The sequence below is a fragment of the Eimeria acervulina genome, genomic scaffold (assembly GCF_000499425.1).
Source record: "Eimeria acervulina Houghton genomic scaffold, Eah_scaff468, whole genome shotgun sequence".
In the NCBI taxonomy this organism is placed as follows: Eukaryota; Apicomplexa; class Conoidasida; order Eucoccidiorida; family Eimeriidae; genus Eimeria; species Eimeria acervulina.
Window position 1 is genome coordinate 11684 of NW_013547316.1, and position 12021 is coordinate 23704.

At 49.6% G+C, this 12021-nt stretch overlaps 3 protein-coding genes across 3 annotated transcripts; 2 read left to right on the plus strand and 1 right to left on the minus strand.

The window, feature by feature from the left end:
• Positions 1 to 4039: 4039 nt before the first annotated feature.
• On the minus strand, positions 4040 to 4522 carry EAH_00039620 (hypothetical protein; the record flags this gene model as incomplete). The annotated part of the gene is made up of 2 exons (XM_013391931.1): positions 4040 to 4153; positions 4316 to 4522. 2 exons carry the CDS (start codon positions 4520 to 4522, stop codon positions 4040 to 4042), a joined length of 321 nt encoding a protein of 106 aa, XP_013247385.1.
• A 1147-nt stretch (positions 4523 to 5669) lies between these two features.
• Positions 5670 to 7573, plus strand: EAH_00039630 (hypothetical protein; the record flags this gene model as incomplete). Its single annotated transcript, XM_013391932.1, has 4 exons — positions 5670 to 5987; positions 6120 to 6316; positions 6415 to 6527; positions 7344 to 7573. The coding sequence occupies 4 exons, from the start codon at positions 5670 to 5672 to the stop codon at positions 7571 to 7573; spliced, it is 858 nt and encodes a 285-aa protein (XP_013247386.1).
• Positions 7574 to 9013: 1440 nt separating this feature from the next.
• On the plus strand, positions 9014 to 10194 carry EAH_00039640 (hypothetical protein; the record flags this gene model as incomplete). The annotated part of the gene is made up of 4 exons (XM_013391933.1): positions 9014 to 9086; positions 9455 to 9539; positions 9663 to 9803; positions 10107 to 10194. 4 exons carry the CDS (start codon positions 9014 to 9016, stop codon positions 10192 to 10194), a joined length of 387 nt encoding a protein of 128 aa, XP_013247387.1.
• Positions 10195 to 12021: the final 1827 nt, after the last annotated feature.

Consider the following 12021-nt stretch of genomic DNA (forward strand, 5'->3'; position numbering starts at 1 on the left):
ACAGACAGAGACAGAGGGAGAGAGACAGCATCAAGAGACAAAGAGAAGAGGAGAGAGCAGCTAGCAGCAAAGACAGAACACGAGACAATACCGTGTAGTATACACAGCCAAGTGGGAGACACAGTAACTAGATAGAGATGAGAGAAGCAGCAGCAAGCAGAAATAAACAAACAAACAAAGAAGCACACGAAGCAGCAGTATGCATACAACACAGACCCAAACAGCAGCAGCAAGAAATACGAAGTTCTTCAAGCAGCAGCTGCCGCCACTGCTGCTGCTGGTTGCATGCAAGTGTTGCAGCAGAAGGAAACAGGATGTTGAACAGCACCCGCAGCAGCAGCAACACCAGCAGAAGCCACAGCAGCAGCAGCAACATCAACAGAAGCCACAGCAGCAGCAGCAACATCAACGGAAGCCACAGCAGCAGCAGCAACATCAACAGAAGCCACAGCAGCAGCAGCAACATCAACAGAAGCCACAGAAGCAGCAGCAACAGCGGCAGCAGCGACAGCAGCAGCAGCAACCAGCAGCCGCTCTACAGCCAGTTAATGGGCCTGCTATGTGCACGCATGCAACTTGCCTGCGTTGATCTTATATAATTTTCCCTTAGCTGCAGCTTTACGTCGAGGTGAGCGTCTCTAGAGAGGCCTAGGTCCTCAGCCACTGCGTCTACGATATCGTCAATTGTGCGTCCATCTGCAGGCTCCTCTTCTCGCAGCTGAAAGTCCGACATCCTCTACTGCTGCTGATGCTGCTGCTGCGGCTGCTGTTGCAGTTCTTCTACGGGTGTTGCTCCTAGCAGTGGAAGCAACTGCTGCGGTTGCTGCGGCTGCGGCTACTCTTGATGCTGCTGTTGCGTTGTTCGAGGAATGCTGCTCGGGCGCAGCCGACCCGCACCTGCTGCTCCCCCGGCTGCTGCTGGTGCTGCTGGTGCTGCTGCTGCTGTCCCTGCGCACCTGATGTTGCAAGATCAGTCAAAGAAGTAAATGCCCTTTAAAGTTCGATTCAGAATGTGCTGGATTTTGTGTGCACCGCTACGGAGAGGCGCGAACAGAGCGAAGACACTCGAGGCATCCCGCGGCTGTCCAAGGGCCAGCAGCAGCAGCAACAGCGAGAAGAGCAGCAGCAGCAGCACCAACTACAGCAGCTCCAACGCAACTTCGGATTATTCTCCTTTTCACTAATCAATGCATTTCATGCCTAGAAGGAGTGGCTTCTGCCGCTGCTGCTGCCGCTGCTGCTGCTGCTGCTGCTGCTGCTGCTGCTGCTGTCGCGGGTAGGAGGGCGTTTCGAGTGGCCGGTGGTTCTTCCCGCTGCTGACGTGCGAAGCTTTTCTTGAAATATGTGGAGATGTCTCATTCATTAATTAAGATATTTATGTTTGAATAATGGGAAGGGATGTTTTAAACAATAGAATCAGGGATTTGCAGCAACTGCAGCAGCAACTGCAGCAGCAACTGGCCCTGCCGTGCTGCTGCTGTGCTGCACTCCGGGCGACCGCTGGTTCGATGAGGACGAAGATCGTAGGCAGCAACAAATCTAGATGAAGATATAAAAGTATAGATGTATAAATACAGATATATAAATATCCACATATTCTGTTCTAAGCTCCAATGCCTTTAAGTGTTATACACACCAAGCTGCAGCCAGAACGACCTACTATTTGTAATCTTTTTTTTGCAACAGCATATTGGATTGCGTAGCAGCAGCTGCTGCTGCTTCTTCCGGTGCTTCTGCCGCATGCAGCAAGAAGCGCAGTAACTCGCCATCTTTAGAGAGTCTGTTTAAGCGTGGTGAACAGCTGAACTTCGCTGCAACTACGTATGTTACAGAAATGTGCCTGACAAGATGCACATGCTACACAAGCATCTATTCCCAAAATACGTTCCCCTTTAATCAAATATTGATTTTCAAAACACATTTGAATTCCTTCGACTTAAAAAGGAAATCGTGTAATCTTCATAGCTTGCGCTGTCTGACTCCGCCTTCAGTCAGACACCCTCACCGTCAGTCTCATAGCCAGCCCCAAGCCTGGCGTGGCTGCCGAGCCTTAAAGAATAGAAACTGTTAGATTTCAATCGAAAGTGTTGGTCTTTGTCTCTATTCCTATTCCATTGGTTCTTTCAACTCTAGGACGGTCTCTGAAAGCTCCACTTGAGTTCTATTGTATGCCCGTGCACTGCATTACGCGTGCAGTGGAGTAGAGCAAACAGCAAATAGGGAGGTAAAGATAATCTGAGGAGGCCTATAAAGCAGTTGTACGGTAAAGAAAGCATGCTTGATATTTGTTGTTTGGCACGCATATAAAAAACGAACAGACAAACCTCCACAGCTGTTCACTGTGCTTATTTATGTAGATGAATGTAGAGAACATTCATCTACATAAACAAGCACACAGCTCTATATCGGTGTTAACCTACTAGATGAGATAGATGTGCATCGCGCCTGTAGGGCATATACCTAAAACCAAAGAGCAGACAAAGTTCATAATCTAATTATTCACAGAGAATGGGTGTACGTATCGCTGTAGTCGCCGAGATATTATTGCTTGCATACACACACGTTGAAGACAACGTCCTTGTAACTGGGCACCGGATGTTCATCCATCGAAGAGCTGCAGACTTCATTTATTCTCCCCTATCCTACGTATTTAAATTCTCAAGGTACGAGAGATATAGTGCAGTTCGACCATCTATGATTGGCCGGCGCTTCTACCAAATCTGCAAGCAGCACCAATGACAGATTCACAAAGGGTACGGTGCTTGCAGACCTGCACCTTGTATGGATTCTGCAAAAGTGAATTGAAAATTTGTTCGCAGTGCAGTGCAACTTGCAATTCCATAGTAATTTCTTTTCTTTCCTTATCAAAAGAAACGAAATCAGCACGGGTTTTGCGTTCTACGGAACCTCCACTTCGTATGATGTGCGCTCATCCTGAGGATTCAAGCACTCAGTTTCAGAGAGGATGAACAGATTTCAAGCGAAAAATTGAAAATGTTTTAAGTTTAATGAAGGATGCATGGAGTTTTACGAATTATTCCCCGCCTCCCCTGGAAAGGGCACATTATTACGTACAGATTAATCAATATTACTGCCACGCTTGAATCAATGTAGTTGCTGCTGAACTTACATGTATGCCATAGTTCGATTCTGTTTTCAAAGCTGTCCTGTACTGCAACAAAAGAAGCCGTCTAAAGATTCATGTTGCGTTGGCTGGGAACGATAGTCGGTGTGTGAGGCGTTTGCCAAAGATGCTGATAACGGGTTCCCCCGTGACCTCTTAATGCAATGTTTATCGCTTAAGTTCAGCAGCGTGAATGGATGCTCTGTGGGCTCTCAAAGCATGTGAGGAGACAGGCATTTTCTCAGCAATACCACCAAATTCACGCACACGCATACTGCACCGACTGGGAGAACGACGGAATCGTCCCTGCTGTCCGGTAAGCTTTGTAGCATGCGAAGTACCGAATTTCTTCGCCGATCTCTCTGTTTGTCTTTCTTGCCATGGATTTGCAACCACCAAATGATTAAAGCTCGCAGAAGGGACTCCTAGGCAGCTCGATGCTGCCAAGTAGCAAGGCGATCCTTGAATTTTAAGAGGGTTGTCAACAGTCTGCAAACAGCTAATGCGTGCCACACCCGAGATTAGAGTGTTGTACACTCCATGGATTAACTTCGAGTTTCTTTGTAGTTGTTGTGAGTACTGCGCTTCAATATATCTTCTGTTTTGAAGGTTTTACCCCGACGAATTCGGTTGTTCTGCCCAAGCGCAACGAGAGTGAACACCGTTACAATCTAGTCGACCATTCTCAACAAAATGCCGCTAAGCTTTTCTTTCCGTATCCAGAGGCTTGTTATTTAGTTATCCAGGAGGTTGTCCTGCTTGTCCAGGAAGTGGGAGTTAGAATTGCTGTATAGGTTTCTGTTTCACGATTGTTTGCGCCCAGTTGTGTAGTCGTCAAGTTCATATTAATTCATTCTTGTAATGCAGTGCTCCCTAAAGTGCCCAGTTCGTGCGTTGCACAGAATAACACGATCGTCATAGGCGCTCAGCAGAAAACAGCATGGCGTCTACCCACACCCGAATTTTCTGTTTCGGGTGCCCCACATTGCCGTGCTGGTGGGGCATGGCTGGTGTGGGGCAATCGGTAAACTGTTTGAATCCGCTGAAAATGTGCAGTTAACAAATGGGGAGCAAACAACCGAGGATATGGAAAACTTTCTCCAAAGGCGATGTAATAACAACTTTAGCCCTTTGAGCTCATTTTGAAGACGAAAGCGCAACTTCGGAGAAGCAAGGACCCCCTGCGCTAACCTTGCGTTGTAGCGGTCCTCGCTGTTGGTAAAGACAGGCTTGCTTAGCATGCTGCTTCCTCGGTAATAGCATTTCTGGTTGTATTGCATGAGGATACGGCACGCCATTTGCCCCATTACAATATTTCCCAAATCCACCGGTCGCGTCTCCACCGGAGGGCCGATCGTAATAAATCTTGATCATGCGAGGCTCTTGCCGAGCCAGCATTTTCCATCAGAATTCGGTATTTGTGCGTCTAGTTGCGTATCTAATTGGGTACTGAGGGCCCAGCAGGTGATTATCACTTGTTTGCAGTGTTTGCGCATCGAAGGTTGCTGGCTTGCGGGGTCACCTTGAAGCAGAAGTTAAGGCACGTTGGGTCACAACTCATGGCTGGCGGGCTTCTCTGCACCACACCGAGTCCTTGGGAAGATGTACCTACTAAGCCTTAAGAGGGCGCGGCGGGGGAGGGCGGCCAGACGGGGGGCAAACACTCTTCATACTGTATTGACTCTGTTGCAGCTCACGAATGTCCTCCTCTAATACCAACAGCCTTAGCCTCAAAGAGAAGCGGGAAAAAGGCGCAATAAGCCAGATGAGCTTACGCATCCCGCCAATTGAATAAACACAGGGTCACAAACCCCGTTGCTCTCGATCACCGGGCAACCACTATAGCGGCACACCAATGTATACGAGCACACACAGACAGGCAAACACATTGCCGTGATTTAATGAAGTAGGGAAAATGCACTCCCGAACATATTGGAAACATGAATAGTTTTCACAGAAGAAGAAACTAAATGAAACGGTGCAGCCGAGGCCTTGGAGGAATTGCATTGGCATGCCTTTCACGCTGCCCGCATAATTGTACATATCTGAGAGAGAAACCCTCCCAGATCTATACTATACTTCTCAGAATGCAGTTCTTATATCAGATACAGTTTTTATATCAAATACGATAAGATACCCGTTACACTTGCGAAATGCGCTTGCTCACGCCGCATTTCTTTGCCTTCGTGGCGTTGGTCGCGCCGACGAATTCCGCTAAAGCATCGACCGTTCCTTCTCCCAGGGCTGAGATATTTCCTCCGCAAAATGAAGATACATTGTTGGATCGGAGCACCTCTCCAGCCAGCAGGAGCGGGCAACGCAGGAATTCAACGCCGATATTGCTCGCGCTCCTGGCTGTCACACTTGCTACTGTGCTGTTGCTCGTTCACTGCTTCAGGATCCAACAGTCCAACACCAAATCGGCCATTTTTGGAGTAACTAGGCGGACGCTTTTGGAAGGAGTTGTAGGCCCATGTATTGTAGGTCTTGGCCAATATTAGTATTGCATTCATGTCACATTGAGGTTCAGACTGATGAAGCATAGATGCATTGGGATTTACTGAATGCATCCGGGTTAGTGAGGAGCCAAGATATTCGAAGGAAACACGGAAACTACGCCTTGTTCGTGAATCTGGGCCAGTTCCACTATGGGGCCTACGGTACCTTGATCCAACCGACGAAAGTTTCGCCGGCAGAACACTGTCGAATCATTATCCTCATGAATGGTCAGTGGCATGTATCGTGGGAGCAAGCATCGTACGGCTGCCTTCGGTGGATGCAGGGTGCTACTGCCGACGGAGCCTGTCGCGTAAGCGACACGGGAAAGGTCTTAGCAGGAGCTTCTCCTGAGACAAGTACTCCAGTAGGTGTCAATAATCAAGAATTCAGATACTGTGAAGCTCTGTATGTGGTGGGAGTCAGCTGTTGACAATACGGTGTTTTGTGTCAAACCTCCAGGAGTGTTAAGTGGCAGCCCGGTTTTGTATGATTGTAGGTGCTCTGCGGGGAACAGGAAAAGCGGAATGCCATCCACGGCCATCCACACCGTCAGCAGGAATGGTGTAAATGCATAAGACGCTCTGACGCAGAACCTGTCGTTCGTTGTGTAGCCAGAGTGCAGATGCGCATTGCTGTAACACGGAAGGAAGCGGGCCTTGTAGGGCAGGAGGGTGTTTTTGGTTCGGCGTATGTGTAAGCATTGTGAGGTTATGCAGTCTTTGTACTGGCGTCTACGGGAGCGGTAGTTAGAAGCCTTATCTAACGTTGCGTGCTCGCGCTGCTTTGCACAGGATGTACGCCCGTAGAAGCAAACTCATCCGCTCCCCGTTTCAACCAGTGGGATATCAGGCATCCATACGTGCGTCGATACTTGAAGAGGTCTGGAGTTGCAGCTTTAAAATAAGTGGGTGCTCGTTTTTCCTTAACCGCACTCTTGTTTGGTGTCCACTGGGACTGAATGGTTCGGCGCTGCTATATGGATTTGCGGGACGGAACGTGGCATGGCACACACCGTCAGTGAGCCGGTGAGGCAGTACATGTGCAACGTAACGTGTGGTACGCGGCGGCGGCGACTACGCGGTGCTTTGTCTCAAACATTTTGTTGTATTGATGGCGAGCAAGCATATGAGTGGTGGTACTTGCTCCACAAAGGACGTGAATACTGAAAGGCGGGCAGCGGTGGAAGGCGCGGCCAACACGAATTGTGTAAATACTCATGCCGTTTGCATGAGGGAATGAGTATCCTGTAGCGCATTGTGGGCTATTGTGCGTCAGAAAGGCAAGCGGAATTCGTAGTGCATGCGGGTCTCCTTGGTTTGGAGGGGTGCGTTAGGCTGCTTTTGGGTGCGCAGCCAGTGCACTTTGTGAATGTCACGTCTTTTTCGAGCAAGCCTTCTGACGGGATTTTATTCCCAGTAACTTTCTAGGGGCATTAGTGCCGAATATGATACGGGAGACATTGACCCTGTGCGTTGCACAGCGTCTACCTCCTGAACATTTTAAATCCTGTCTGGTATTTCATCACGATGGGATGCAACAGGGACGCCGCTTGGAGCCGGCTGCATCGTCCTGCGGTTGGTAGTGGGGCAATGCAGTTTGCGTGCGCGGGTTGACGGCCGCAGTGCTCCGAAACCTTCTCTGGCGTTACAATCGCTCGGTGTTTCGCCCAGGAAGTATGCCCAGTCTGCTGTGGGAGGTTGTTTCTATTGTTGCGTATCAGGCCTTGTCTTTGAGGCCATTGATGCATATGCCCATGCTGGCAAATGTATGGAGTTGCAGTGTGAGAAGCAGTGGGGGCCCATGCCGGTCAAGCCTTGCCCTGATTTGGTATCTGCTGAGTGGGTTGTTTCTTCTATGCAATATGCGTTTGTGAGAAAGTTTGACCCCACAGACGATCTCACTGAACTGGTGAAGCAGCATGCGTGCAGCACCATTAGGAAGCAGCAATGACTAGGCAGCGAATTGTGTCAACCGTGTTTTAGTATTGACTGCGAAACTTGTTATCTGTGATGGTAGTTGCTTGCCGGAGCACGGGAATAGCGAAGGGCAGGGGAGCTGTCATGTGTTTCTTCTTAGAATGAACGCCGTTTCTGGGAACAGTTTTCAAGTATTCTTTTGTTGATATTTATTGATGGAAGAATAATAGTATATCAACAGAAAGTTTAACGATGTGGTCGAGGTCTGGGCAAACAATTCATGTTGGCGGTGGCCTGCACAGGGCGAGGTTTTGTAAGTGTTGAGAGTAGGTGCAGTTAATGAAGGTATCAGGTGTATTCTTTCGAGCTAGCCACCTTCCGACAGGGTGCCCGCAGTACCTCCCGACCATCATCAGGAGCAATGTGGTGTATTCTGGGTTACGAGCAGTTTATCCTCGCACGGGTTGCAAAACAGGCGTCTATGCAGCATGATGTCTAGCCTTCCTTGCCTGTCTGTTGTCTATGTGTCTAGAGAAAGGTCACGACAATACGTGCTTGCGCGATAGGGAAGTTGAACTTGCACAGGGTTGCCTCGTCAAGCTGAACTCGCGGGGGGGTGCGCTTGTGGAGTGCGAGCCGATGCCCCGTCGACGTTACACAAAATCAACCAGATTCAATTTTACGTTAGTGCAGCGATGTTGCGGCGGATCAGCTGCATCTGGCTGCGAGCAATTTCAAACGTGTGCCTCTGCGTGAAAGGAGCGGAAGGAACAACTGGTAGAGTATGCCGGAAAGCCCTTGCGCAGCAAGCAGGTCACGTCAAGTGGCAGTTGCAGGGCGTATACCTCGTGCTCACAGGCCGGCTTTTCGTGGTCACGCTACGTTACAGCAGTGCATCGGAGTACTGTTGGTACATTAAGATGACGCTCTGGTGATCCCACATGCAGTTGGATTCAGGCAGAGTGCAGGCATTCTGGACAGAGGAATCTGGCTATGCGCGGCAGTCCTTGACCGCCAATTGAATATTGAGGCGGGGACAGGCACATACAAAATTTTCTATCTAAGCTCTCCTGCTGGATTGCACGTCTAAGGCAATGCACTGTACCAAACGGAGATGCGTGCAGACATCTGGGAAAAGGAACATGGACGACTGCTCACAACTCTTGGTCGGCCTCAGCCTACGCTGCGCCGGTAGACGGTGAAGTATTTCACTCCAGGGGATACCCAAACAGTTGCTCTGGGTTCTATTTTTATTAGCACACCTGCCCACGGTGTTCATTCCTGCTAGAGGAACAGTTTTGGTGCAGCATCCTGTTGGATTATCAGAGAGTATGCGGCTATATCAGATAGCCAGGCGCATCAGCGCAGGTTCCTGTTGTTTAGCGTACCTCTGCTTTTAAAAAGGTTTGCCAGCAACGAACGCACGCTCGTGCTGTATGGTGGTGACCTGGGTCAGCATTGACGTGCCCGCAATATGTGTAGCGGGCGGGAGCGTCCAGCGGTAGACTTTGTCAACGATTCAGTGAAAGCACAGCAGAAAATTACTAGTGAGCCTGAGCTTGTGAGGAATTGCGCATTTGCCGCACACAGCATGCAAGGTGCCTACACATTCCACGTCATGCTTTGTTGCCGCACGTCTTACAAAGCCCAAAATTGAGGACGGACTTATGGCGGCATGTGCAGATGTGTACCGGTTCAAGAGCAGTTATTCATGGGCTAATCACCGTTCAAAATGCAACTGCGGTTGAGCGCAGTCACTGTGCAGTTCAGTTCCATATATATTACGAACTACTGAAGTACCCCAGAAGAAGTGGTATACAGCATCATTGTAACGAACCTGCGCAGCAGGTGTCTTCTGCGAACATGTGGAGCTCTGTCCAGATATATCGCAATTAGTGTTACCTTCAAGCTGTAGGTATTCCGTTTGTCCGGAAAACGCACCGTCAACTGCCTGTACCCGCGGAGATGCGGCTCTCCATTGAGCCCGATTATCCGCAGCTGTGGTAGGTGCTTGCGAGTTTGAGCCGTATCACCAGTGACGCACTATATTGAGACGTTAACTGCCTTAATACCGCTGTGGCCTTTGGCAAAGCACTGGCCTGGGCCAAGTGGGTGAGTTTAAGAATCACTGAGGATTTGGTTTCGCCTGCCAATGCATTGCATACGTGGGACGTGGAAAGGTTGGTGGCGTCGACATTTAGTGCGCCTCCCAGCTCGTCAATTCTGATAGCCGCCGACCGTACTGATAAAACTTCATCGACAGCGTGAGCAGAAACATGACACAAATATGAATTGTGGATACAGTGTGGGCTGCTTGTGCGGCGTGTTCGCTGGCTTGAGCACCCCTTTGTAGGCTGAGCAGCTGGGCATGTCATGTAGTCGGCTTGTAGCAACAGCACATAGGTGACGTGGTGTGCAGCCCGCTGGTAGTCGTCTGGCAGCACAAATCCGTGCTCACAAGCAGGCCGTTGAGAAGTACATCGCATGCGCCATGCACAATAAGTATAATAGTCGGTTGATGACCTCGAGAAAATTATGAAGTTCAGTTTGGTTTGCATGTGCGGCAGTGTAGCAAGCGGGTGCGCGTCTGCTCCGTACTTTGCCGCAGAATCTCAGTACCAGACGGGGTGCACGGAAGGAATTGGCTGCGGATGACTCAGACATCCTTGAACATCCCAAGCCACAGTCCTGGTTTCGCTTGTAAACACATTTACTCGTGGTTTTCGCATTGTATAGAGGGGCGCCAGCAAGGGACTTGGCTAACTTCTTTTTGGACGCCTATGACCTAACCGGTGAGTCGAGTCATCACGCGCTCGCGACCATTCCAACCACAATTAGTGGTTGTCTACGCATTCTACAAATTATTTTCCCTCTTTTCCTGTGGAGGGGAATACTCCGTTTCTTCTTACTGAACGATCCCATGGCACATGCTGAGTATCTCAAACATATCGAACGGTACTAGCGCGGCGTGAGGGATAATGGGGTGCGCTTCCTAACATAGAGTACGCATAGTTTTCTTGCTTAGATGGTGCAGAGGTGGTAGCTTAAAAGATAGTAACGTAATGCTACATTTTTGTTGCGGTAAGGGGCCTTCCCCAGGGAGTACGCTTGTTATCTGGGCTGAGAGATATGTGGTTGCACGCCAGTGATCGAACAGAAGTATTCGCAGTGGAAATAACACAATACATGTACATATACATTCACAGGAGTGTTTCATGTGATGAATAAGGTGCTCAGCTTGAAGCTTACAATGCATGAAGCTTTATCTCCGCGAAGCCACACGCTCGCAAGGGGACTTTCAGCCATGCGATGGGACTGGATTGTGCGAAATGTCAACACTCTGTCACTTAGGTATTATACACAGCGCCATAGCTTGCTGAACGCATTGCCGACAATGCGCTATGCCCTCCTCTGGCGCTGCTGGAATATCCTAGCGGCAGATGGTTGCATGTGTGAATTGTCGGTGCTGTAAAGGATGCGAGGCCTGCAAGAATCGGACGATAAGGCCGCAGTACAACGCAGTGCACCGTCATCTGCGAAATGCCGACCCTTCTCCACTGGTGTAGAAGGCGAGAGCTCGACCATATTTGTTTAGTGATTCAATTTGTTTTCTCTATGCATGCCGCTTGAACGTTGTCCCTACCCATGTGTCACGGGAAATAGTTGTGTGCAGTGAATTACACTGTAGGAAGGTTTACCGATGATACTGCTGGCATGTCCTAGAATTCCAAGCGCTCCGGAGTAACCACTTTGCAGTGGATGCGTTTAAAAGTGTCGTGAAGGTGTCTCAAGCGCAAGGAACAGACAACTGGCGAACGCAGGCCCAAGTCATTACCGGGCCCGCATGGCTATAGGAAATCTTGCACTGCCTCAAGGCTTGGGTATTGCTTTGCCTATTTTCTATGTGTATATCTGTATCTGGGTTGATATTGCCAAGTGGCAAGTTGGGCAATGGACCTTGTAAGCGATGCTTAGGTTGCATGACTGTGGAACTGTGTGGACCTGAGGACAGCTTATGCACCATGTGTAATGAACGAACGTGCTCTTGCGGTGCTGGCACCAGATGGTGGAGCACTGCAAAAGCAGCATCCCAGAGCCTCTCATGACAGCGACTTTGCTGACACTATAAATTTCTGTGTCCAGACAGTGAGCTAGACGCTGCACGCTGGCCATCTTGGGGACGTCAATGCCATGATGCTGTGAAGGTGAGCTTCACGCTGGCCACCTTGGGGGCGTTTATGCCGTGATGCTGAGGGGGCGAGAGGTACGTCTGTCGCTCGACCTTGCCAAACGGAAGCGCCAGGTCAGCCTGCGTGGATGTGGCATGCTTGTTAGCTCATTTAGTGTTGTTTGCGTAAGCAACATATTAGGCCGGGTATACTGCATCCGCGAAATCTTATGGATACGTAAGGCACAACGCACTAGTAACATGCTATCGGGCGGTTGCCGCTGCGATACTAGCTCCAAGGAAGGCGACAGATG